Raw genomic sequence first — 27,869 nt, 5'->3', positions numbered from 1 at the left:
CAGGCCCATGGCTATCAACTCCGTGTCCAAGCCACATGAGAACTGAGAGGTTCAAGAGACTTCTCTCTGTTCAATTATGTTACTCAAATCTCTGAAGTCAGCCTGCCTGCCTGATATATCTCAGGCCTTCCCAGTAGTAATTCCTTCCAGGAAATGCAGAAGTAAAGCAAGAATACCCTCTTTGCCTTCCATGTTTCCCTCAATTTACTGCATTCCAACCCCCCTTTCCAGACCCAAAGAGGGATAATCAGGACACACATCTTGCAGCTCTGATTTTCTGTCTCTGTTTATTTTTCCTACATTTCCTATGGACAAATTGGGTGAGCTTTGATAATTTCATCTTCTTGTCTAAATCTCCCTCCAATAAAACTCTCCACCTTCAAACCTTTGATCTAACAAAGAGGGACATGAAGGAGTACAGACATTCCTATATCTCAAAGCAGTAACCTAACATGCAAGACTATTAGCCCACTTGGCAATTTTATTTTAAATGTCCAATGCTAAATATTCTTTCCATTATGTTGTTTCTGTACTAATGTCTACCTTTGTTCAAATAAATGGATGCCTCAAGCAAACTTGGACTAAGGTCAGGTAGTCTTCATAGCAAAAGAGAGAAATAATATTTTCAAATAATTACCTTCATTACACTAGTCTACACTGTGAGTGTTGAATAACAAATACCATAAATGCATTAAACACTAGTCAGAGCTATCAGCACTTATATCTTTGATGTGATAGATGGAAAAAAAGTGAAATCTTTTTGCCACCTGCCTGAAAGTGCTTGAAGCCAATAACAATGCAAAGGACTTGGATGAAAGGGCTCTCAGATGATTTGGGTTGTACCTTGGACTAGGAGAGCTTGGTTGGAGTCAATTTGTGTCCATTTTAGAGCTCGATCATTTATTCATTCATTTAGATATTTATTCCATGTGTATCAAAAATCTACATATCAGAAGGTATGCTAGGCACTAGGAAGTTAAGAGTGAAAGGACATTACCACATATTAAGTAAAGCAGTGGGCTCTATATGGGGGTCATAGTAGTTCAACAACACTTAGTAGTTTAGTCATCTCTGCCCAAGGTGAACGTGCCCCTCCCCTGGTGGCCTCACCTCCAGTCAGGTTCCCTCCAGTTACATACCCATATGGACATTCCATATGGATGACTTTTTAAAAAGACAAATGTGATCATACCACTCATCTCCCTTACAGTCCCTCAATGATTCTCCTTTGCTTAGAATAAAAAGCCCGATTTTCCATCACCCCAGGTCCCCGCCACATGCCATCACTCAAGCTGAGCTGGGAAAACTGAAAGACAGGCTCCCAACAGGGGCTATGGCTGTTAGGAAGAGGCTATGTAGTCAATGTTGCTGCTAAGAAACACCTTGGTCTTCTAGATAAGGTAGTTAGAATGCTTATATTTTTCTCCAGTAATTGTTTTTTTCTCTTATTAAAAAAATTTCTAACAGAAAGAACAACAGCCAGAGTTTGAGAGCAATTCACTCGGTTACATTTACTTCGTAGTCTTTATCATCTTTGGCTCATTCTTCACTCTGAATCTCTTCATTGGTGTTATTATTGACAACTTCAACCAACAGCAGAAAAAGATAAGTATCTGGGTTGTCTTGATTTGGTAATTTTATCTCTGTCCTCCAAATGCATTAACAAAACATAATTCTGGCCTAGAATGTTATACAAAATAGCCTTTATGATCTGCACAATAACAAGGAGGGAGCCTCCCATGTCTGCCTGGAGATGATCCTCAAAGATGAGGCTGAAAGAAGACTGAAAACATCTGGGTTTAATTAAGTCATTACTTTTATTCTCTTTTACCTTCTTAATCAATGGATATTGCTACTATTGAGATGAAACCCATTAATAACTGAACCCTAATAGAACAACAACCACCGGGATTAGTATTTATTAAATATGACACTAGGGTCATATTTTAATAACCTTTCAAATGCACTTTATTATCCACTATAAAAATAATATACTCTCCTTTTCCAGCCAGTGTGTCCTGACCCCCAGCACCCAAGCCTCAGCAGATCTATCCACCCTGCTCGGAAAGAAGATGATTGAGGAAGAGGCAGGGCTAGGGAGGTTTTCTTCCCTATGCATTGTAATAAACACATGTTTATTTTGCTGATTCTAAAATCCACAGGAGCTTTGTAGTGAATGTGGAAAATTAAGATAAAAAGAAAATTTAAATCACCCAAAGGTGGCCACCAAATGGTAACCACTTTAGACCATGCCTCTTATGATTTTGGTATAATCCATTCCAGTCACTTCGTATTACTTTTACACAGTTAGGATTACCTTATATTTTTAATTTTGTAGTTTTGACCTCATTAGTTATAAGCTTATGTCATAAAATTAACTTTGCTATAAGAATTCTCAGAGCCTCTGGCAGGGCGTGGTGGCTCATGCATGTAATCCCAGCACTTTGGGAGGCCAAGGCGGGGAAATCACTTGAGGTCAGGAGTTCGAGACCAGCCTGGCCAACATGGTGAAACCCAGTCTCTACTAAAAATACAAAAAATTAACAAGCTGTGGTGATACACGCCTGTAATCCCAGTTACTTGGGAGGCTGAGGCAGGAGAATTGCTTGAACCTGGGAGGCAGAGGTTGCAGTAAGCCAAGATCGCTCCACTGCATTCCAGCCTGGGCAACAGAGCGAGACTCCATCTCAAAGAAGAAAAAAGAGAGAGAGAAAAAAAAAGGAATTCTCAGGGCTGAATTACATTGCATATTATGGATAGACCGTAATTTATCCTGATCATTCGCCGCTTTGGACATTTATAGGTTGTTTTTAAATTTCTTGCTCTTCTAAAACAATTATGACCATTTTTAAAATTCTGTGTATCTCTGATTATTTCTTCAGCATAAATTCCTAGAATTAGAATATTAAAAGCATTGAAGACATATTGTCAAAATACCTTCCAGAAATGCTGTGCTAGGTACCCTTATTCTGCAGAATATGAAAATGCATGGTTACTGAGATCTCATCATTCTAATTATACATTTATTATCTTTTTTAGACTGGTGGGGAAAAGTGTTATCTTATTGTTTTATAGTTATTTATTTGATCATTAGTGAGGTTACACACTTTTTCACAGGTTGATGGCCACAAGTATTTCTCCTTTAAGAGTTTTTTATTTATATCATTTGTCTATTTTTAACTCTGAGATTGCCATCTTTTTTGTATGTATTTTTATATAATAAGTCCAATTTGTGACATGCATCTTATATTTTTGTAATAACATATTTAACTTATAGACATTAGTATTTTTCAGAGTCAAACTCCCAATCTTGTTATTTTTGGCTTTTTTTTAATTGTACTTATGAACTAAAGGCATTTCTCAATCCCCAAATCAAGTAACTAAATATTCTCCTTTGGTTTTCCTAATTGTTTTATGGCTTTCTTTTATTTTTCCTCTGGACTCTCATAATTCATCCAAAATGTACCTTGATACCAATTAGCCTTCTTAGCATCTGCTGGGAAAGTTGTTCCTTGTTGTTACACAAACTGTATTGCTTCTGCTACTCAGGAGTGTGTGATGTAGCATCCTCTCTGTAATATGCATCTTGATTGCTATCAATACCTGCAATTTGGATGTCAGCCTTTGTGACTTTAGATTTAAGCTTACATTAGAAATCATCATTTTGATCAATCCACTATATCCTTTTGTTTTGTCTTGTTTTACTTTTTATTACAGAAAATCTCAAACATGCATAAGAGTGTGCTAGAATTAACCTAAAATACCCATCACCCAGCACAACATTTATTGACTTAAGAATGTGCTTGTTCTAAGCCATATATGCCCTTACTCAACTCTGCCACCAGATTTTTTTTTATGGAGCAAACCACAGACATCACATCATTTGATTCATAAATATTTTAGGACACATCTCTTTTTAAACGTAACCACAATTCCATTAGCACACCAAAAAATTTAATGTGAGTTCTTTAAATTCATCAAATACCGAGTCTATTTTCAAATTGGTCTGAGCCTTTAATTTAAAAGAAAAATGTTTATTTATTAATTCTGTGTTTCATTTGTTTGTTTCTGTTGAAGCTTTTTGTTTGTTTGTTTTCAAATCAGGATTCAAATACATAAGGTCTTTCCATTTGACAACTTTCTTGTTCTCTGAAATGCCACGATGTTCCAAGTTTAGGTTGTACCCTTCCTGCCCTAGTTCTGTAATCAGCTATTTCTCTAAAAACTGTTTGTTTCTTTGTGGGAAACGGTTTCCAAGACCACAGTCTAGAATGCTCATTGTCATTGTTTCTAAGCCTTTCGAATGGACAGAGTTGCTTAAAATTCAGGACTACAAGGAAATATATAAGTGGAAATTTGCATACTGATTACTCAAATTCAGGACTACAAAGTTTTCACTTAACATCTATATCTCCCCTTTTCCACACTGAGAAACCTTATTCTCAAAGGCAAAGATGATAGAATTTAAAATTTCCACAATTACTCATTTTCTTTATCTCACAACACACATACACACACTACAGTCTCAGAATAGTGGTATTAATACTACTATGACATATATGATTACTTAAAGACTAATTTCTTCCCAGCATCCCAGAACAACTTGATTAATTTTTAGGTTGACTTCTAGGGCTACATATTTTTATCTGTGCTGGAGGAGTAAAGTCAAACCCCAAACCCTCATCAAAGTAAGCCTGGAGTCACAAATGATCAGGGAAGACTGGCTTTTTACTCCTAGTCTGGATTGAGACAATTTTCTGGTTGTCTTCCATTGCCAACAGACAGATTCGGGTTTTTTTCTTTACCCTTCTGTTGGCCGCCTTTGGATAGTCCCATATTCTTGCAAAGACGTCTGTGCCTCTCCTGTCTTTGCATAGGCCTTATTTCCCATTACCCCCTTACATTTACTAAAAACTGAGATTCTAGTTTACAGAGATTAGTAAATGTTCTAAGACCAGCCACGGCTTTGGGCTAATTTACTAGTCTATCTTTTTGATCTCTCAATTTTCAGACCCCCAATTTTTTTCTTACTTTTATGCAAGTTCAGCTTTACTTTTTAAAAGAATTCTGTTCTAGTTTATCTAGCCTTTCTAAATATTTTGCCCCCAAATTTCCAGATATGAGAATCCTAGTTCATTTTTCTATTCTTTCTTGCTCAGTAGTGAAAATAGTTAGAACTTTTTTTTTCCCTGAGAGTGGCTCTGAACAGATTTTATGCAGCTTTGTTAGTAGTGTTATGTGTATTCATTATTTAAGAGAAATTGAATTGCCCTTTATGAGATGTTTGTCTAAATTTTTGTACTAATTTCTATTTTTGTTGCATCATGGTTTGATTTATGCAAGCTGAAATATATCAAATTTTTTAAAAGATTCTGTGTATATTTGCAAAGATTTGTAGCCTTTCTGTTCTAAAAAGTGAAAAATAACTCATAAAGGTAACTTTATTTCTCCTGCGTACCTTAACTTAAATCTTGTTTCTTTACAGCATTTCGCTATGGTCCAGTCTCTTAAGCTTACCACTGAAATTTTAAGAATTGTTAATAGAAATGTAATGTAACTTTAAAATTGTGTCAAAAAATTCAGAACTAGATTCAAAAAAAAAAACTGTTAAAGGTAATTAGCTCTTATCTTCTCCATATACTTAGGTGGCCAAGACATTTTTATGACAGAAGAACAGAAGAAATACTATAATGCAATGAAAAAATTAGGATCCAAAAAACCTCAAAAACCCATTCCACGGCCTCTGGTGAGAGCAATTGAATGACTGTAAATATGTAGAACAGTTGAGTTACTGTGAGGAACTCAAATTTCCGCAATGCCATCCTTCTTTATTTTTAAAATTTGCAGACATTAAGGACTCAACAGAAGTCAAGACATATTCAAACACTTAGGAAAATTAGATACTCAAACTCAAAAGTAAGAGCCTGGACAACTACTCAAATTTATTTTTGAGTGAGCCAGGCAATATGTGCTTAAGTAAATACTTATTGCGACCATGTGAACTTAGTGGTTTGTTTGAACTTAATTCTGACCAGTTTTATTTTATTTTGTTTCAGTAGTTTTTGGGGAACAGGTGGCTTTTGGTTCCATGTGTAAGTTCTTTAGTGGTGATTTCTGAGATTTTGGTGCACCTGTCACCCAAGCAGTGTACACTGTACCCAGTGTGTAGTCTTGTATTCCTCACCCTCTTCCCACCCATCTCCTTGATTCTCTAAAGTCCATTATATCATTCTTATGCCTTTATGTCCTCACAGCTTAGGTCCTACTTATAAGTGAGAACATACAATACTTGATTTTCCATTCCTGAGTTACTTCACTTAGAATAATGGTCTCCAACTCCATCCAGGTTGCTGCAAAGGCCATTATTTCATTCCTTTTTATGGCTGACTAGTATTCCATGGTGTAGATATACCACATTTTCTTTATCTATTCTTTGGTTGGCAGGCATTTAGGTTGGTTTCACATTTTCGCCGTTGCGAATTGTGCTGCTACAAACATGTGGTATGTGTAAGTGTCTTTTTCATATAATAACTTCTTTTCCTTTGGGTAGGTACCTAGTAGTGAGATTGCTGAATCGAATAGTAGTTCTACTTTTGCATCCTTAAGGAATTTCCATACTGGTTTTCATAATGGTTATACTAGTTTATATTCCCACCAACAGTGTAAAAGTGTTCCCTTTTCACCACATCCATGCCAACATCTATTATTTTTTTGATTTTTAAATTATGATAATTCTTGCAGGAGTAAGGTGGCATCCCATTGTGGTTTTAATTTGTATTTCCCTGATAATTAGTGATGTTGAGCATTTTTTTTCTGTTTCTTGGCCATTTGTAAATCTTCTTTTGAGAATTGTCTGATTATGTCTTTTGCCTACTTTTGGATAGAATTGTTTTTGTCTTGATGATTTGTTCGAGTTCCTTGTAGATCCTGAAAATTAGTCTTTTGTCAGATGCATAGTTTGTGAATATTTTCTCCCACTTGGTGAGTTGTCTCTTTACTCTGCTGATTATTTATTTTGCTGTGCAGAAGATTTTTAGTTTAATTAGGTCTCATTTATTTATTTTTGTTTTTGTTGCATTTGCATTTGGGTTCTTGGTCATGAATTCTTTGCCTAAGCCAATATCTGGAAGAGTTTTCTTGATGTTATATTCTATAATTTGTATGGTTTCAGGTCTTAGAGTTAAGTATGATCCATCTTGAGTTGATTTTTGTACCAGGTGAGAGATGAGGATCTAGCTTCATTCTTCTACATGCAAATTGCCAATTATCCCGACACTTTGTGGGATAGGGTGCCCTTTCCCCAGTTTATGTTTGTTTGCTTTGCCAAAGATCAATTGGCTATAACTATTTGGCTTTTTTGGGGGGTTCTCTATTCTGTTCCATTGGTCTACATGCCTGTTTTTATACCAGTACCATGCTGTTTCAGTAACTATGGCCTTGTAGTATAGTTTAAAGTCAGGTAATGTGATACCTCCAAATTTGTTCTTTTTGCTTAGTCTTGCTTTGGCTATGCAGGCTCTTTTTTGGTTCCATATGAATTTTAAGATTTTTTTTTCTAGTCCTGTGAAGGATGACAGTGGTATTTTGTTGGGAATTGCACTGAGTCTGTAGATTGCTTTTGACAGTATGGTCATTTTCACAATGTTAATTCTACCTATCCATGAGCAGGGGATGTGTATCCATTTGTTTGTGTCATTAATGATTTTTTTCAGCAGTGTTTTGTAGTTTTCCCTGTGGAGATCTTTCATCTCCTTGGTTGGGTATATTTCTAAGTATTTTATTTTTTTCTGCAGCTGTTGTAAAATAAATTGAATTCTTGATTTGTTTCTCAGCTTGGTTGTTGTTGGTGTATAGCAGTGCTACTGTTTTATGTACATTGATTTTGTATCCTGAAACTTTACTGAATTTATTTATCAGATCTAGGATCTTTTTGGATAAGTCTTTAGGGTTTTCTAAGTATACAGTCATAGCCTTGGCAAATAGCAATAGTTTGACTACCTCTTTTCCAATTTGAATACTCTTTATTTCTTTCTCTTATCTGATTGCTCTGGCTAGGACTTCCAAGTGCTATGTTGAATAGAAGTGGTGAAAGTGGGCATCCTTATCTTGTCCCAGTTGTCATGGGGAATGCTTTCAACCATTACCTGTTCAATATGATGTTGGCTGTGGGTTTGTCATAAATGGCTTTTACTACCTTGTGCTATGTTCCTTCTATGCCAATTTTGCTGAGGGTTTTATTGTAAAGAGATGCTGAATTTTGTCAAATGCTTTTTCTGTGTCTGTTGAGATGATCATATGATTTTTGTTTTTAATTCTGTTTATGTGATATATCACATTTATTGACTTGCGTATGTTAAACCATCCCTGCATTCCTGGTATAAAACCTGATTGATCATGGTGGATTTTCTTTTTGATATGCTGTTGGATTTAGTTAGCTAGTATTTTTTGAGTATTTTTGCACCTATAGTCATCAGGAATATTGGTCTGTAGTTTTCTTTTTTGTTGTGTGCTTTCCTGGTTTTGGTATTAGGGTGATACTGGCTTCATAGAATGATTTAGAGAGGATTCCCTCTTTCTCTATCTTTTAGTGTTAGTGTAACCACCCTTGCCCCCTGCCTAGTCAGAGCCAATTTATCAAGATGGGGGAATTGCAATGGAGAAAGAGTAATTCACACAGAGCTGGCTGTGTGGGAGATGGGAGTTTTATTATTACTCAAATCAGTCTCCCCGAGCATTCAGGGATCAGAGGTTTTTAAAGATAATTTGGTGGGTAGGGGCTAGGGAAATGGGGAGTGCTAATTGGTCAGGTTTGATATGGAATCATAGGGGGTCGAAGTGAGGTTTTCTTGCTGTCTTCTGTTCCTGGGTGGAATCGCAGAACTGATTGAGGCAGATTATGGGTCTGGGTGGTGTCAGCTGATCCATCCAGTGCAGGGTCTGCAAAATATCTCAAGCACTGATCTTAGGTTTTGCAATACTGATGTTATCCCCAGGAGCAATTTGAGGAGGTTCAGACTCTTGGAGCCCAGGGGCTGCATGACCCCTAAACCTTAATTTCTAATCTTGTAGCTAATTTGTTAGTCCTGCAAAGGCAGACTGGTCCCCAGGCAAGAGGAGGGGCCATTTTGGGAAAGATCTATTATCAATTTTGTTTCAAAGTCAAGCCATGAACTGAATTCCTTCCCAAAGTTAGTTCAGCCTATGCCCAGGAATGAACAAGGACAGCTTAAAGGTTGGAAGCAGATGGAGTCCATTAGGTGTGATTTCTTTCACTATCATAATTTCCTCAGTTATAATTTTGCAAATGCGGTTCCATAAGTAGGACTGGTACCAATTCTTCTTTAAATATCTGATAGAATTCAGCTGTTAATCCATCTGGTCCTGGACTTTTTTTGGTTGGCAATTTTTTTATTACTGTTTCAATCTTGCTACTTTTTGTTGGTCTGTTCAGAGTTTCTATTTCTTCCTGATTTAATCTAGGATGGTTGTATATTTCCAGGAATTTATCCGTTTCCTCTGGATTTTCTAATTTGTGCATGTATGTGTTTGTAGTAGCCTTGAATGATCTTTCGTATTTCTGTGGTATCAGTTGTACTATCTCCTGTATCATTTTTAATTGAGCTTATTTTGATCTCTCTTCTTTTCTTGGTTAATCTCACTAATGGTCTATCATTTTTATCTTTTCAAATAACCAGCTTTTTGTTTCATTTACCTTTTGTATTTTTTTTTTGTTTCAGTTTCATTTATTTCTGCTTGATGTTTGTTATTTATTTTCTTCTGCTGGGTTTGGATTTGCCTTTGGCTTGTTTTTCTTTCTCTAATTCCTTGAGATCTGACCTTAGATTGTCTGTGAGTGCTCTTTCAGACATTATGATGTACGCATTTAATGCTACAAACTTTCCTCTTAGCACCACTTTTGCTATATCTCAGTGGTTTTCATAAGTTGTGTCACTGTTATCATTCAGTTCAAAGAATTTTTAAATTACCATCTTGATTTCATTGTTAACCCAAAGATCATTCAAGAGGAGATTATTTAATTTCCATGTATTTGTATAGTTTTGAAGGTTCCTTTTGGAGTTAATTTCCAGTTTTTTCCCACTGTGGTCTGAAAGGATACTTGATATGATTTTGATTTTCTTAAATTTATTATGACTTGTTTTGTGATCTATCATATGGTCTATCTCCATGTGATATGGAGAATGCTCCATGTGCTGATGAATAGAATGTATATTCTGCAGTTGTTGGATAGAATGTTCTGTAAATATCTGTTAATTTCATTTATTCTAGGGTATAGTTTAAGTCCATTGTTTCTTTGTTTAATTTCTGTCTTGATTACCTGTCTAGTGCTGTCAGTGGAATACTGAAGTCTCCCAGTATTATTGTGTTGCCTCCTTACTTAGGTCTAATAGTGATTGTTTTATGAATATGGGAGCTCCAGTGTTAGGTATACATATATTTAGGACTGTGATGTTTTCCTGTTGGACTAATCATTTTATCATTATATAATGTCCCTCTTTGTCTTTTTTAACTTTTGTTGCTTTAAAGTCTGTTTTGTCTGATATAAGAATAGCTACTCTTGCTCACTTTTCATTTCCATTTGCATGGAATATCTTTTTCCACCCTTTATCTTAAGTTTATATGAGTCCTTATGTGTTAGGTGAGTCTCTTGAAGACAGTAGATGCTTGGTTTGCATCCAATCTACAATTCTGTATCTTTTAAATGGAGCGTTTAGGCCATTTACATTCTACGTTAGTATTGAGATATGAAGTACTGTTCTATTCATCTGTTAGTTGTTGCCTAAATACTTTGTTGGGTTTTTTAAAAATTATGTTGTTGTTTTATAGGCCCCGTGAGAATTATGCTTTAAGGAGGTTTTGTTTGTTTGTTTGTTTTGTTTTGTTTTGGTGTATTTCAAGGTTTGTTTCATAATTTAGAACTCCTTTTTGCATTTCTTGCAGTGTTGGTTTGGTGATGATGAATTCTCTCAGCATTTATTTGTCTGAAAAAGACTTTATATCTCCCTCATTTATGAAGCTTAGTTTTACTGGATACAAAATTCTTGGCTGACAATTATATTGTTTATGGAGGCTAAAGATAGGACCCCAATTCCTTCCAGCTGGTACGGTTTCTGCTGAGAAGTTAACTGTTAATCTGATAGGTTTTCCTTTATAGGTTATCTAATTCTTTTGTCTCACAGCTCTTAAGATTCTTTCCTTCATCTTGACTTTAGATAACTTGATGACTATGTGCCTAGGTGATAATCTTTTTGTGATGAACTTCCCAGAAGTTCTTCGAGCTTCTTATTTGGTTGTCTAGATTTCTAACAAGGCCAGGAAAGTTTTCCTCAATTATTTCTTCAGATAAGTTTTATGAACTTTAGATTTCTTCATCAGGAAGACCAATTATTCTTAGGTTTAGCCATTTAACATAATCCCAAATTTCTTGGAGGCTTCATTCATTTTTTAAACTTTTTTCTTTGTCTTTGTCTGATTGGCTTTTAATTCAAAAGCTTTGTCTTTGAGCTCTAAAGTTCTTCTACTTGTCCTAGTCTATTGTTGAAACTTACCATGGCACTTTGCATTTCCCTAGGTGTTTCTTTCATTTCCAGAAGTTGTGAGTATTTTTTCTTTATGATATCTATTTCTCTGGAAAATTTTCTTATCCATGTCTTGTATTGTTGTTTAAATTTCTTTAAGTGGGTTTTCACCTTTCTTTGGTATCTCCTTGATTAGCTTAATAATAAATCTTCTGAATTCTTTATCTGGAAATTCAGAGATTTCTTCTTGGTTTGGATCCATTGCTGAGAAGCTAGTATGATCTTTTGGAGGTGTTATAGAACCTATTTTGTCATATTACCAGAATTACTTTTTCTGGTTCCTTTTCACTTGGGTAGACTATTACTTAAAATTGTTCTTGGATTTATTTTTAATTGAACTGTGTTTTTTTTTAATTTAAAATATTTTCCCTCTTTAACATCAGGACAGTGTGTATTTTAGCCTAATTTGATTATTGGTGCTTGTAGGAGTAAAGACTCTGTATGAGATCCTTACTTATAGAGAGTCATTGTGCACTGGCTTTCCCTGATGCTGGTTGTAGTAGTTACCGTCTTAGTGTGCTGGCAAGTTCACTGTCTCCTATGGAGTTGGAATGGCAGGGATCTCTTGCAGCTTATCTGGTTCTCTCATGGTGTACATTTTTATTTATTTGTTTATTTAATTTTTTCCCAGTGTTTTATTTACTGGCTTGATGATTCAGGCTTCAGGCCAATAGGGAAGGTATCCCTGAGTAGGCACTGGCTATGGCTAAGGCAGGTGGGTAAATGTAATACCCAACAGTGGGCTGAGGTCCCAGCCTTGATGAAGGTGGCTGGGAGACCTCTCAGTTAGATGCGCTGAGGTTTTATCAGGGTGAAGAGTAGAAGCTACCTCAGCTCCTCTGCCAGGTCAGCCAGAAAGCTATTCACCTCACAGCCTCACTCCTATCCCAGTGTTTTGGCTGTTCAGATCAGACAGCCACCTCTTTTCATCTGTAGGAATGTTGATATTCCAAGTAGGGAGGAACTGTGACTCTGCCTCTCACACAGCCTGAATCTAGGGTGTGCTCCTTCTCTGGGGCCGCACTCACCCTGCATTGTTCCAGACAGGCTGTCTATAGATGCCTCCATACTGTGTACCTGTGGGGGAAGCCCCAGCTGTGTCTGCAGTGAAGTGCCAGAGGAAAACAAGGACCTCTTCTCTAAGGCCCTTCACAATCACAGAGGATGCCTGCCCATTGGGCTAGAGGTGCAGACTTTCCCTACTGTGCCAGCACTGCAATTATGTTTCTGCTGTGAGAAACTACCCACCAGCAGAAAGATCTGGAACTCAAGACCTGTTCTTCAGATTCTTTTGTCCCACAGGGTGATCCCCTGATGTGGTGCACTCCCCCTTCCCTAGGGATGGGGCTTCCTGAAAGCCAGACTGCAGTATTGTTATTGCTTTTCTGGGTCTAGCCACCTGGCAGGGCTACTAGGCTCTGGGATGGTGCTGGGGAATGTTTGCAAAGAGTCCTGTGATGTGATCTGTTTTCAGGTTTCCCAGCTGTGGATACCAGCACCTGCTCTGGTGGAAGTGGCAGGAGAGTGAAGTAGACTCTGTGAGAGTCCTTGGCTGTAGATACATTTAGTATGCTGGCTTTCTCAAATGCTGGTTATGCTAGCAGTGAAGTTGTCACGTGGACAGACTCAGGACCTCTGGTTAGTCAGGATGTTGCAGGCGGTAGAATTAGCTGTCGTTTTCTCCTTCCTGGGATCAGGCCTATTCTGTCATGAATTGCAGTCGTGTCCTGAGTTGGTTGACCTCCAGCCAGGAGATGGTGCTTTCAAGAGAGCACCACGGTGCTATTAGCAGTGGGATATACGCTTGCCCTAAGTTGGCCAGGGGAAGTATTCTGACTTTCAGGAGACAGGCAGAGCCATAAAACTCCCAAGGGTTTATGTCTTTTGTGTTCAGCTACTAGGACAGGTAGAGAAAAATCATCAGGTGAGGGCAGGGTTAGGCAGGTCCAAGTGCAGACTCTCCTTGAGTGGGGCTTGCCATAACCACTGTGGGGGATGAGGAAGTGGTCCTCAGGCCAATGAGGTTATGTTCCAGAGGGGATTATGGCTACCTCTGCTGTGCAGTATAGATCACCAGAGAAGTGGGGGATAGCCAGTAGTGAAAGGCCTCGCCCAGCTCCCACACAGTTGGTGAGGCTGGTCTTGCTCCTGCAGTACCGTGCTAACTGCACCAAGTTTAGATCCAGGCAGCCTACTCAGGGATCTCAGACCTGCCCCAGGCCATAAGCTTCCCTGCTGACAAAGCAAGCATGGCTTTCAGGCCGCATCCCTCCCTGTCTGCCCACGATGTCAGCAGCTCCTGCACTCGTATCTGCAGCAACTCCCGTTAGCCCCCTGGATTCCGCTCAAGGAAGTTTGTGCCCAGTCGAAATTATCACAAAATCTAGTTGGAAGTTTCTTTCACCCTATGGCCCCTCCTTTTATTTGGCTGGCTGCCTTCTCAGAAGACCCCTGTGAGATACAGTCAGGAATGGCATTCCAGGGCTCAAGCTGGAGACTGGGAGTACCTTCAAGGTTCCTGTTGCTTCTTCTACTTTTGCACTTCATGCAGCTCCCTAAAGTCATTTCAGCTCTAGGTAAGGTTACAACCTTCTCTCATGATCTGCATTTTCAGATTCCCCAGTGGGGATGTGTGTTTGGAGGCAGGTTTTCCCCCCTCTCACTCACACTTTGGGAACTCACAGCTTTTCACCTGTCTCGTGCAGTCTGCAGTGGCATGTCACTTCTTTCAAAGGATCTGTGAATTCTTCTGGTTTTCCTGTTACGTTCCTGCGGTGGTTCTTGAAGCAAAAGTCCACAGTGTGAGTCTCCACACACGGTTCTGTCCATCCAAGTGGGAGATGCACGTTAGCCCTGCCTCCTATCTGCCATCTTCCTGTTTTTGCTTTTTTCAATTTTGATGAGTTTAAAATGTACTTGTAATACTTTTTACCAGTTTTTATTAGTGTGAGGTTAAGGTCATGCATACTTACTTCCACTTTACAAGTATTTATGGTAAACTTTGTATATCAGGGATTGACAGACTTTTCCTTAAAGGCCCAGATAGTAAATATTTGAGTCTTTGCTGGCTATATGTCTCTGTTATAGCACTCAACTCTGCCATTGTGGTACAGAAGCAGCCATAGACAATATAGAACAAATAAACATGCCTGTATTCCAACACAACTTTATTTAGGGACATGGAAATTTGGATTTTATGTAATTATCATATGTCGCAAAACTTTATTCTTCTTTTGATTTTTTTTCACTAAGCATTTAAAAATGTAAAACCCATTCTGAGCTCATGGGCTGTACAATAACAGATAGGTCACTGGATTTGTCCTATAGGCCATGGTTTGCTGATCCCTGTGCTCTATGAATCCTGCTTTATCAGGTACTATAGGGCAAGATAGAAGTAGCATCCAGGGCAGCTCTGTGCTTGCAGTCTAATTGAGGAGCTGAGATGTTGTAAACATACTTTACAGCATTGGATTATAAAGTAGTACAGTAGGCACAACAGAGCTGGTAGCTCTGACAAGTGAGTTTGAATGCTCCATAGCAGAGCAGGTCAGTGGAGGCTGAAAAGTCAGGAAAAGCAGGATGAAAGAAGGGCTTGCAATCAGAAGCATGCAGATAATTTGGAGGTTTCCATTTGAACATGAGATCGCAAATGATGAATGCAGTCTACTTACTGCTATTCTCGGCACTCAGAATAGGGCCTGGCATAAAATGTGTTTTCAGTAATTATTTATTGAACAAAAAAATATGTTTTAAGGCACAAACAGAGTCCATCACACTAAAATGAAGTATTTTTGATGCACTAAAAAAGTCAATGAATGTCAGGGCCAAGGATTTAGAATTTATCTTTTATATAGTGAGAGATTTTTGACCACAGGGTTAATGATAAAATTATATTTGGGGTGGTTTTATCTGCCAGTGATTTATGGGACTTCAGTTTACCTAAATTGAATCTAGCTTTTAAATACCAATCTCACTTTCTAGTACTAATTTCACTTTAAAATTCTTACTTGAACTTGAGCCAACAACAAGAAAAGAGAGAATTTTTGTTTACATATGCATGCTATACAACCACTGACTCATTACCAGTTGGTCTTGGGTTTGGCGTTAACTAAAAGAGTCACAAGACACAATATGTTCTGACATATTTATCAGTTTATTTCAAGCAACACAGCACACAGCCCAACAGAAGTTGCAACACATAGATGCACTGCACAGAGCATGCTAGGCTGCAAGAGATGAACTGAAAGTGGGTGCAGACAACATTAACATAGGAAAGCTGTCACCTCCATTCCTTAACCATCTTTTATAGCATGCTTATCACATGGCTTATCTGGGAGTAGGTGCAAAGTCACAGCTCTCCCTGTGTAGCTACAACTCACCAATCAAGCCTTCAATGAATGATTCTGGTAATCAAATACAATCTCACCACTTAACACTGCACGTTTATCTTGACTTTTATATTCCAGAGTAGTGTCGCATGAGATAAATCCAACATCATATCACCAGAAGTCCCTGAGTCTGGGCTTAGACTTCAAATCAACAGTTAGCCATTGACCCACAACTTTATCTCCCCAGAGATTTTTTTTCCATCTCTAAAATCCAAATATTAGCTTTTGACCCTCAAAACAAATGAAGAGCAATTGCATAGGAGGAAAACATAGCTGTTTTAGCCTGAGCATTGACGCATTTCATTTCCAGTAATATAACAAGGGGTTTGGAATCACTTCGATTTCTCCTGAAGCATCTTCACAGGGTGGCTTCATTTCTTGGTTTAAAATTCATACTGAGGTATAGGAGTCACACTGCGTTCTGAAGTGACATAGAATGCTTTTTGATCATCCAACACTTTAGGTAATCCAACACTTTAGGTAATTTATGCTCTTAATCTCCTCTATTTGTCTAGATGTTAGAGTTAACTATAAAACCAATACTCACCCTCCCTCATATTTCTTTTTGCCCTTCATTCCGCTTCCCTGGAGTGCACCTTTTCTCCAGCTCCTTTCTGACTTCCCAAATTCATGCTTAAATAGGAAAGGCACTTGACTTTCTAGTGTCTTCTCCTGGCTCTTTGATAAAAGCCTTAGGGCTCCAAGCACATGGTTCGAAAGTCACAACTGAAATGTAGTGTCCTCCAGTGTTGTCCCTACCCTCCTTCCTCTCATTGCCCTTGCTCTCCCCAAGTGATACATAATTCACTCCTGTGGTTTTGATTCATATCAGTATTAATGTCATCTGTATTCTAGCTTCTGTACCTGCACTCCAAACTCATCCTTCTACCTGCCCATTGCCCTTGGATCCCCCACTGGCACCTCAACTCAACCTGCTCAGGTCAGATCTCATCATCTCTCTTTAATATTCCTCATCCTCTGTTCTCTGGCTGGTTAGATGGTTTTATCAACCAGAAACTATATTCTCAGTCTTAACTTTCTCAAAGCCCACTACATTTGAATTCTCTGACGGTTCTTGCTTCCACCTCACATTAGCTCTTAAGCCTATATGCTTTTATCTTTATCTGCTGTCACCACCACAAGCCAACATCATCTTTGCCTGGATTATATAACAGATCCCTTGGGTGTCTGAAGATGTATTCTTAGGAGTATGTGAGTTCTCTAAAGATAATAGTGTATGCCACTTTGATTAGGTGATAACATAATATAAAACAATATGTACACAGATTGTAAAGCAACCAACGTATAGTCAAGAATGTTATAAAATTTCAGTGTCTGAATTTGTATTTAGGAATAGTTTTCCACAAAGTGAAGAACAAAGTAGTGCTTCACAGCAGTTGTATTAAAGAAAATCATGGAATAATTGAGTAATTTCACTGCATATGGTAGACTTGGCATGCAAACTTGAGTTAGGACCTGTACCTGAACAATCAGCATATACTCACTTTTTGGGCAGTATGGCCATCTATATATAAACCACATGTAAATTCACCCTCAGTTATAGTATAAATTAATGATTTTTTTCTATTTTCAGTTTTAGTAATTATTGGATTATAATCTCATCTATTAGCTTTATCTTCAAGTGAACAAGAATTTTAAAATTGGCATTGAAGAATTATTTGAATACAGAATTTTGGTTAAGTTCTGATTATTGTGAATTGGCAAATGGAGCATTGAAGATACTAATTCCATTTTGTCCAACATACTTATGTGAGCAGGTATTCTCTGCACTAATATTGTTGAAGTAAGAATACAGAAACATATAAAATATAGATACCAAGATTCATCTTTTTATTATTAAATCCAACATGCACTGTTTTATTTCAGCAAAGCACATCATCAATCACATCAAAGTTATGTTGTTACTAAGACTTTTTAATATTTTTTGTTTTAAAATGGAATTAAAGCTATAAGCCTAAGCACTTAAAACCAGTTACTAATTACATTTTAATGAAAATATATAAGGCAAGCCTGGGGATTTATAAGAATTTCTTGCCCTTTGAAAAGGGTCTGTGTATTTTTCAAGGAACTGCTTTAATTGTAAGGAAAAACAAATTCTGTTGTATTTATGTTCTTTTTATTGTATGTAATTTTATTCTTGCATTCAAAATGATTTATAATTTCTTTTTTTTTCTCAGAACAAATGTCAAGGTCTCGTGTTCGACATAGTCACAAGCCAGATCTTTGACATCATCATCATAAGTCTCATTATCCTAAACATGATTAGCATGATGGCTGAATCATACAACCAACCCAAAGCCATGAAATCCATCCTTGACCATCTCAACTGGGTCTTTGTGGTCATCTTTACATTAGAATGTCTCATCAAAATCTTTGCTTTGAGGCAATACTACTTCACCAATGGCTGGAATTTATTTGACTGTGTGGTCGTGCTTCTTTCCATTGTTAGTAAGTAAAATCAGCAGTCAGAGGGACTTTAAGAACCAGAAGTAAGTTTGTAAATCTTATCATTTTTTGAAGTTTGTTCAAACTATCCACAAAGCAGAAAACTGGGCCAAGTGTACTTTCTGAAAGAATAGACAGGGGTACTAATGCCATTCTCTACTGGGAAGTTGCTAGGAGATAGAGAGTAATTTCCGTTCCCTTAACTCACTACACAACTGAAATAGAGTTCAATAATTATGCAGCTAATGTATTCAATGGACATAGACAAAATTAAAATGACTCAGAAGTTTTTGTGGTGGTAACCTGATTTATTCAGATAATTGAGTCAAAGTTCTACCTTTCCTGTGCAACTATAAGCCCTATGAGCATTTTTTAGTTTTAAGGATTTACTGCCCATGTTTTTTCCTTTGTTCAAAATCCACATGGATGCCAGATCACAATTATTGTGCCCCTGTGGCACTGCTGTGCCCCCTTTCAACCCCTCTACAAGGCCCCATGGCCCACTGTAGATTGGGCTTTCAAGAGTATATCATTCAGACAATCAAAGCTTTTTTTCTATTCTATATCCCATGTTAACTTAAACCACAGTGTGAACTGTGCTTGTCTCAGATTCTTTGACCCCACTTACCAACCAGCCTCATTCTCTAATCAGTATATTTTTCCTAATCACAGGCAGGGTTAACTAAAAGGCTTATAAAAGAATACAAAAGAAAGAAAGTTATTACCATACTCCTTCTTATAAAACACACACATACACACATCAACTTTAAAATTAAATTCTTCATGGCTAAACCATAAGTGCTTACTCTGGGTTTTTGAAGTCTGGTTTTAATTGAACTGTTAACTTGACTTTTTATAATTATGTAAAACTGTCCAGGAGCCCTTCTCATAGTTCAAAACGCAATGAAGACAAAGAAAACTGATTTTCCAAGTGGAAGCTTTTGTGCGATCTCAGAAAGAATGCATCAAACAGATACATTGGATCAAGATATTTTGGTTCCTAATGCTACTGCAGCATTGCAGATGTTTCAGAGAACAACAACAAATATGCTACAGTTCATAGTGTGTTCTGGTTTCTAAGCCATGATGTTAATGTAGATAAAGTTTATCAATAGATTCTTCCATGAGTTTACAGTCAAGTAGACCTTTAATTTTTATTAGTCAATTCCAATCACAAGTCTTGGTGAAATTGACAGCAGCAAAAAAAAAAAAAAAAAAGGCTAGAAAATGGTGGTCGGATGTCTGGGGAGGCCCTCTAAGAACTCAAAGAGCCCTTCCTCTAATGAGAAAAGAGCAGCTCATTCATTCCAACAGCTCCTTCCATGCAGTGCCAGGCATCATGCACTTTGTGGAAATGTTTCTGACTTTTGTCCTTTGAACAACTGCTTGGCAATTGCAGTTATACATGCTGTATGGCATTTGCCCCAGTGGATGAGAAAATCCACATATTAAGCCAAATAATACTCAGTGGTAGGATTAATCCATATATTAATCCTACTTACTAATGTGGACAGAGTTTTATATGCCTTTGCCAATATTTCTGCCGTCCAACGCTTTAGCCTCAGTACTTTTCCAAGCTCTTTCCTAAGTTTTTGGAGAAATGCAAAATGAGTGTGAGTTGAAATGAATCTCTCTCTAGGAGTTAACAATCTAGTTGAGGTATTACGGCTTACTCATCTTAAAGTGCCAAAAAAAGATAGGGAAATTAATTGAACACCAAATCACATGGTGCACAGCAGAAATGAGCTCAGAGAAAGAACAGATTACTATGGGCTTGATCAGCCCAAGAAATATTCATAGAGGAGGTAGATTTTAAATGATGGGCCTCCTCCAGTTGTTGCTGAATTGGCACTTAAGAAACTTTACATCTTTCCAGGGTTGACTTTCCAATTAAAGTATGAATTAAACTTCTTTGGCACAATTGGGTAGTCAGTGAAGTATATAATCAACTAGTTCTCTTTAGTCATTAGGTGAGAGCAGAGCATTCTGCTGCCCATGAACCCTAATAGACCCCTAGTGACCTTACAGGACACTCAAGGTCATTAGGGGTCATGGGCACTCAAAGACTGCCCATGACCCCTAACAACCCTAGAAGACTCTCAAAGCAAGAACAAGGCCATGTCTACACAAGACAAGCATGTTCCAACCATTCTATAATGTTTAGGCCAAAATGTGAATTGTCTTAAATCCTTGTATCACTTGCCTGCAGAGCAGGCAATGGAAGAACAGGGCGACATTTTAGGTCAAATATTCAGCTGTTTGATCAAACCTCTGAAATGACATTTATGGGGTTTGCAGCAACAGAGAAAGTATCTCCAAATTGTGTCCCTTGAGCTTTTTGAGTTTGGATCTCAGAAGTCCTTGGAATGAGGATGACAAATATGAAAGATCCATGGGCAGCTTCAGCCTAAAGGTGAGCATTCCAATGCTACCATTTCCCTCTAGCCCTACATACATTGTGGCTCTTTCAGCAGATAAGCTGTCCTCACTTGTAGTAGGGCTGTGTTTAAATTCTTCTACACAAATAAATACAGCCCTTCTACACCTGTAGTAGGGCTGTATTTAAATTCTTCTACACACAAATGTAGAAGAACTGTATGGCCCTTGGAAACTATTTTCCAAATTAAGACACAGATAGGTATTTTCCCTGATAGTGGTAAAAGAAATTCTTAGTTTTGTACATAAGCTACAAAGTATTGATAAAAAGTTGGCCCTCATAGGATTCTGAGGCAGGAGACAGGCTGGATCTGAAACCAGTGTGCCTTCTGGAAACTTATTTACTTTTCTCCTTCTCCTGAGGTACAATGATTTCTACCTTGGAAAATCAGGAGCACATTCCTTTCCCTCCGACGCTCTTCAGAATTGTCCGCTTGGCTCGGATTGGCCGAATCCTGAGGCTTGTCCGGGCTGCACGAGGAATCAGGACTCTCCTCTTTGCTCTGATGATGTCGCTTCCTTCTCTGTTCAACATTGGTCTTCTACTCTTTCTGATTATGTTTATCTATGCCATTTTGGGTATGAACTGGTTTTCCAAAGTGAATCCAGAGTCTGGAATTGATGACATATTCAACTTCAAGACTTTTGCCAGCAGCATGCTCTGTCTCTTCCAGATAAGCACATCAGCAGGTTGGGATTCCCTGCTCAGCCCCATGCTGCGATCAAAAGAATCATGTAACTCTTCCTCAGAAAACTGCCACCTCCCTGGCATAGCCACATCCTACTTTGTCAGTTACATTATCATCTCCTTTCTCATTGTTGTCAACATGTACATTGCTGTGATTTTAGAGAACTTCAATACAGCCACTGAAGAAAGTGAGGACCCTTTGGGTGAAGATGACTTTGACATATTTTATGAAGTGTGGGAAAAGTTTGACCCAGAAGCAACACAATTTATCAAATATTCTGCCCTTTCTGACTTTGCTGATGCCTTGCCTGAGCCTTTGCGTGTCGCAAAGCCAAATAAATATCAATTTCTAGTAATGGACTTGCCCATGGTGAGTGAAGATCGCCTCCACTGCATGGATATTCTTTTCGCCTTCACCGCTAGGGTACTCGGTGGCTCTGATGGCCTAGATAGCATGAAAGCAATGATGGAAGAGAAGTTCATGGAAGCCAATCCTCTCAAGAAGTTGTATGAGCCCATAGTCACCACCACCAAGAGAAAGGAAGAGGAAAGAGGTGCTGCTATTATTCAAAAGGCCTTTCGAAAGTACATGATGAAGGTTACCAAGGGTGACCAAGGTGACCAAAATGACTTGGAAAACAGGCCTCATTCACCACTCCAGACTCTTTGCAATGGAGACTTGTCTAGCTTTGGGGTGGCCAAGGGCAAGGTCCACTGTGACTGAGCCCTCACCTCCATGCCTACCTCACAGCTTCACAGCCTTGCCTTCAGCCTCTGAGCTCCAGGGGTCAGCAGCTTAGTGTATGAACAGGGAGTGGATTCACCAAATTAGCCATTCCATTTTCTTTTCTGGCTAAAATAAGTGATATTTCAATTTCATTTTAAATGATACTTACAGAGATATAAGATAAGGCTACTTGACAACCACTGGTACTATTTTAATAAGGAAGAAGACACTAGGAAGGACTGTAAAAGGACATACCAATGTTAGGATTGAAATAGTTCAGGCCAGGCGCAGTGGCTCATGCCTGTAATTCCAGCACTTTGAGAGGCCAAGGTGGGTGGATCACGAGGTCAAGAGATCGAGACCATCCTGGCCAACATGATGAACCTCCGTCTCTACTAAAAATACAAAAATTAGCTGGGCATGGTGGCATGCGCCTGTAGTCCCAGCTACTTGGGAGGCTGAGGCAGGAGAATCGCTTAAACCTGGGAGAAGGAGGTTGCAGTGAGCCAAGATCGTGCCACTGCACTCCAGCCTGGTGACAGAGTGAGACTCTGTCTCAAAAAAGAAAAGAAAAGGAAAGAAACATGGTTCAAATTATATCTAAATAAAAAAGAATAAGAAACAAAAAACACATTAAAATTTTAAGTTGTATTTTCTATGTTTCTAGATACATCATTTTTGTTTGATATTTTCCTGATGCAAGTATGTGGTTTATCACATGTAGCTCTTTTGCATGCTAAATGAAAATTCAAAACTTGCCAATAAATGAATAGCTTATTGCAGACATTTTTTACCAACATTAATTATTTTGGGTTTGTTTAAAACTTAAAGGCACAATCTTGACTTGTCAATTACTACCCTTTCACAAGCTACCATCTCAGATATATATATATATATATATATATATATATATATATATATAAATTCAATAAAGCTTTCTGTTTGTGTTTCTTTCAGATAGTACACTAATATTCCCCTTTTGTTCAGTGGTTGTGTGAGTAGTGGTTTAAATGTGGTGCTTTGCTTGCAATTAAAGACTAGAACCAGTGGTGTATGTGACAAGTGTTTAACAACTGATTCTTCACGAAAAAAGAAAGCCATGCTTTATAGCATTCACTAATCTCTGTGGTGTGAGTACTCCCATTATGGCTGATTTCAAGCTATCAACATAATGTTACTGGACGTGGAGTTGAGAAGAGATGCTCATAAGTTCTTGAGAACTGGCTCAAGCTGACTGCAGCACATCACTTGCTGAAACTGAAAAGAGAGCCCCACTTGGCTGGTTAAGATATTTGCAGTGGGCACCTTGGGCAGAGAGAGTACCCTCTTAGCAACACCTGGGGCACGGGGTGAGAGATCCATAGACATACTGCTTAACCAGTGATCTTAGCCATTTGATGAGCCCTACTTACAGTTTTGGCTGAATGTCTGTTTCAAAGAAACACCCAGACCTATCAAAAGGGCTTGGGAGCAGGAGGAGCCCAGGAGTTCCCTAAAAACTGGAGATGCCAAGAGGTCAAACAGGCATTAGGCTTTCAGTCCCCCCAAAAGGCTGGGCGAGGGACAAAGAACCTACATTGTGATCATTGAGGAGTGGAGGAAAACCTCATAGAGATAGCCCTGGAACCCTGTATCTCAGACAGGTGAGAAGAACTGATGTGTCTGTCAGCAGCCTGGAGTCTGAGGTCGAGCCCTCTGACCTGCCCCACACTGCCCAGCAAAGGGAATGGCAGCACTGGATCCTGTGGTGGGCTGAGAGGTGATTATTTTCAGTGTGTAAGATCTTACCATGACTTGATGTATTCATTTCAAGGGCCTGAGTTTTGTAGGCAGCCTTGTGCTCTGAAGCATTGGTAAAAATAGTGATAATATCATTATCTAATATTTATTTAGTGGTTTCTGTGCATCAGGCACTGGCTAAGCATTTGTCATGAATGATCTCTTTTGTACCTCGTACCAACCCAATGAGGAAGATATACCCCATTTAAAAAGGAGAAAACTGAGGCTCAGAGAAGTTGAGTGACCTGCATACAATCATGCACCTGGTGGAGCCTGAGCCTGTGTGCCATGATGGGAAGGGGAAGTGGGTGGGCTCAGGACCAGGGAAGCTTTGAGATGGGCTACCAGGGCTCCTGTGCAGGACTGGGAGGGCCTTGTGGAAATCACTAGTTACAAAGTCATGGCCACATTCTCCTTGAGGTACTGGAAGTAACCTATGGCTCCTTTAAAAGAAGCTCTGATTATGAACTTTAGGTGTTTTATAAATTCCCTATCAAGTTTCTAAAAAAAAAAAAAAAGATGGCTGGTCATCATTTCAAGAAGGGTACCTTTTGGCTAGAGGTAGGGGGAGGATCTGGAAGGATATGGTCTTGCCCATTCCAGACTGCCATGCAGGAGCTTGAATGTGATCTGTTTTGTATAGAAGCTTCACCCTCAGAACATGTGGAAGAACATAAAAATAATAATAAAACAGGCTTCACCCTCCTCCCTTCCATGCACACCTGTATACCCTGACATGCTTCTGTTTAACCAGGGCTGGTTTCCAGGGGCCACCTCCTAGGGAGAGAACAAGATCTGCTTAGCTTTATCAAAAGGTTGGACCACTCTACCTTCACTAGATGGCAGCAAATGTCCAACATGTTCTTTTTGGAGAGGGCTGCACATCATCTGTACGCAGGCCTGGCACTTAGAAAGCCATAGGGTTGAAGGGAGAAGAGCCAGGCAGGATATGGTGAATTATCTAAACCCTGGATGGGTGATAGAAAGCTCATAGTAACATCTCTAGAAATATTGCTCACTGCGAGAGGATCCAGGACACCCTCAGGAGGCAGAGATGTTGGTGTGAGCTCCGTTTCCCTGGGACATACTGAGTTTCCACTGCAAACAGCCCTCCAGGCACATGAATCCAGTCCCCTTATTCTCTGAGTTTTCTTTACTCCAGGTAGATCAGCCCCTGTGCAATTCAACTGGCAGACATGTTCCCAGGATGAATGCAGTGTATTTTGTGTAAACTGCTTCTAACCAAATAGACTATAGGACTATAGTCTCAAGAGCATATTTGCTCTTTGGCAGGAGAATTGGATGAGTGTCCATGCAATAATAATGCAATACAACATAACAAGTGTCATAAACCAGAAACATGCCTCTGCTCTGAGGACATGAATGAAGCAAGCTCACAGAAAGACCTCCTGAGAGAGGAGCATCTGAGATGGATGCGCTTGACAGGTGTGTAGGATTTTGACAGGTGAACCTGGTTTTGGAGGGTGTTTGAAGTCGGGGAGACAGCACAGGCAGCTCGATGGCAACTAGAAAGTGTGAGGAAGTATGAATTACCCAACTGACTGGACATGGAGTATAGGGAGTGGAGCAGCAGCAACTGAATCTTAGACACAGACATTTGTGGAGAGCCTCAAATGCCAGAGTGAGGAGTTCTAGCGTATTTAGATAATAAGAAGGCATCGAAGGTGTTTTAGCAGGGAAGAAAAATAACTGGATAGAATGTGCAAGGTGGAATGGAGAAAAACAAGGTCTGATCCTGGTAGGGAAGAGGCACTGAGCCAGGAAGGAGGTGAGGGCAATGCGGTGTGATTCCAAGATGCTTGTGCCAGCTGCCTGACAATGAGGGAGGACAAGATAGATGACAGTAAAGGGTACTAAGTTAATAGCATAGGAGGAGCAAGGGTTTGAGTTTGTTTGTTTGTTTGTTTGTTTGTTTGTTTGTTTGTTTGTTTTAATGGCTAATGAGGAAGAAAATCTAAAACGTAATTCAATTTTAAATATTTTGAAAGTTTAAGATGTCAGGTCTAACTGACAATGCCCAGCCAAGACTTGAACTTGAGGACAAGGTGTGGACAGGAGTCTTCGGTGCAAAGGTGATGTCTGAAACCCCAGGAGCAGACATCATGGGAGAGAGAGAGTACACCCAGCTCTAGAAGCAGGCAAGGGACTTGCCCTGAGGGTATGTTTTCAGGGAATGAAGGTGAAGAGGAGTGAGACAGTTCAGAGAAGAATGTGGGGTAGTAGGTGACAGTAAATACCATGACATGTAATGTGAGAACAGAGCAGGCTTCCTTGGAGAAATTGAGTCAACAAGATGAGATACACAGTTCCACCTTTTCATCCCTTCCACCAAGCAGCATGCAGGATCCAGGAAAGAATCCCACCCCTTATTGCTCTACCTTTTTATAGGGCGAAGATGAGAGCTTGCCTTATAAACAATTGGGCCAGGGAGCCAGCTATTCCAGGGAGCAGTCTTGGAATGTCAGTTTCTAACACCCAATGCCCTTGGGAATCCGAAATCCTGTATAGCTCCTCCTGCTCAAGGAGGGTAAGCCACTGATCCCAGATTGCTTGTTGCCTGGCAACCCAGATAGAACCTCCGGGGTCATTGAATGGGCAATCCTGTCCCTTGATACACAAGGAGTAATCAAAGAGCTAACATTTATTGAGCACTTACTCTGGGCCAGGTAACCACTTTACCAGCCTTATCTCTTCACAATATCTCTATTAGGTAGAAACTATTTGTAACCTTCATTATACAGATGAGGAAACTAAGACATGTAGAGGAAATAAGAGGCTTCTTCGAGAGCCAGTAAGAGGTTTTGTCAGGATTCAAACCCAAGCATTCTGGCTCTAGGTCTCAAGCTGTCAACCGCTATACTGCACTGCCTCTCAGACAAAAAGAGACAATGTGCTTGATGTTAAACAGAAGGTACAGGGTTTTCTTGCTAGTGTCTGTGAACCTTTTGCATCCATTTCTTTTTCTCTCAAAGTAATGCATGTTTTTAAAGTTGTCTTTACAATGTGGAAACTCACAATGGGGAGATGCTGTGCTCCCTCTCCAAATTTAATATACTCAGTTCTGTAGATGTATTTGGTCCCCTAATATTTTGACAGAGCTTCCATCCTTTTTCTATTCTCTCCCTTCTTCTCCAGGCAAACTATGGTTAATCTATCTCTTCTAAAACCAGGTGCCCAGGGAGCAATGGAACATCTTTTCCTTTTGGACAATAGACTTCTATTAATGTAGACTACAACTGTACTAGTCTGACTGTAGTGCTACCAAGAGGTATCCTGGGGGTACTAATTTAGCTTCCTTTAATCTGCACCAATCCCCCAATTCAAGATACTCTGAATGAGCATACAGGCTAAGTAAAAACACTGTGTCAGTGGTGCCAGTGCAGCTTCAAGTTCCCTTGCCCCCTTTCCATACTCTAAGTTCTTCCTATATTTTAAGTATAGGAGGTATATTGGAGCTATAGGACTATAGGAAATATACCTGGAGCCAAATCATACTGATGGCTCATATTCTATTGATTCATGAGCCCTAGTTAGACTTCTACAGAGTTTTTCTCCTAAATTAATGTTTTAAAGAGCAATACTTGAAAAAAAATTGCTTCGGATCTAAATGAAGGTCTCAGTAATGTTCTGGATCATCCATTTTCACATTGAAGTTTGAAAAGAGAGGTTTCTACTATTCCATGGGAGGGCACCAAAGCCTCAAGGGATGGACCACTAATCAGGGGAGACATCAAGTGAGGGAAACGCCCTGCCTGGAGTTGGGAGTG

General features: G+C 39.1%; 1 protein-coding gene across 1 annotated transcript in view; it reads left to right on the top strand.

Moving 5' to 3' along the window:
* SCN11A (sodium voltage-gated channel alpha subunit 11) overlaps nt 1–23,166 on the top strand; it is a 104,451-nt gene extending 81,285 nt beyond the window's left edge. The window contains exons 23-26 of the mRNA XM_019023578.3: nt 1,468–1,609; nt 5,646–5,746; nt 18,184–18,454; nt 21,251–23,166. Of these exons, the coding sequence (XP_018879123.2) occupies nt 1,468–1,609; nt 5,646–5,746; nt 18,184–18,454; nt 21,251–22,299 (1,563 nt within the window). The 3' untranslated portion in view covers nt 22,300–23,166. The remainder of the gene's footprint in view (nt 1–1,467; nt 1,610–5,645; nt 5,747–18,183; nt 18,455–21,250) is intronic.
* The last annotated feature ends 4,703 nt before the right edge of the window (nt 23,167–27,869 follow it).

Source organism: Gorilla gorilla, chromosome 2 (genome assembly GCF_029281585.2).
Source record: "Gorilla gorilla gorilla isolate KB3781 chromosome 2, NHGRI_mGorGor1-v2.1_pri, whole genome shotgun sequence".
NCBI lineage: Eukaryota > Metazoa > Chordata > Mammalia > Primates > Hominidae > Gorilla > Gorilla gorilla.
The sequence above is the reverse complement of the archived record's forward strand: the minus strand, read 5'-3'. Positions and strand labels throughout refer to the sequence as shown.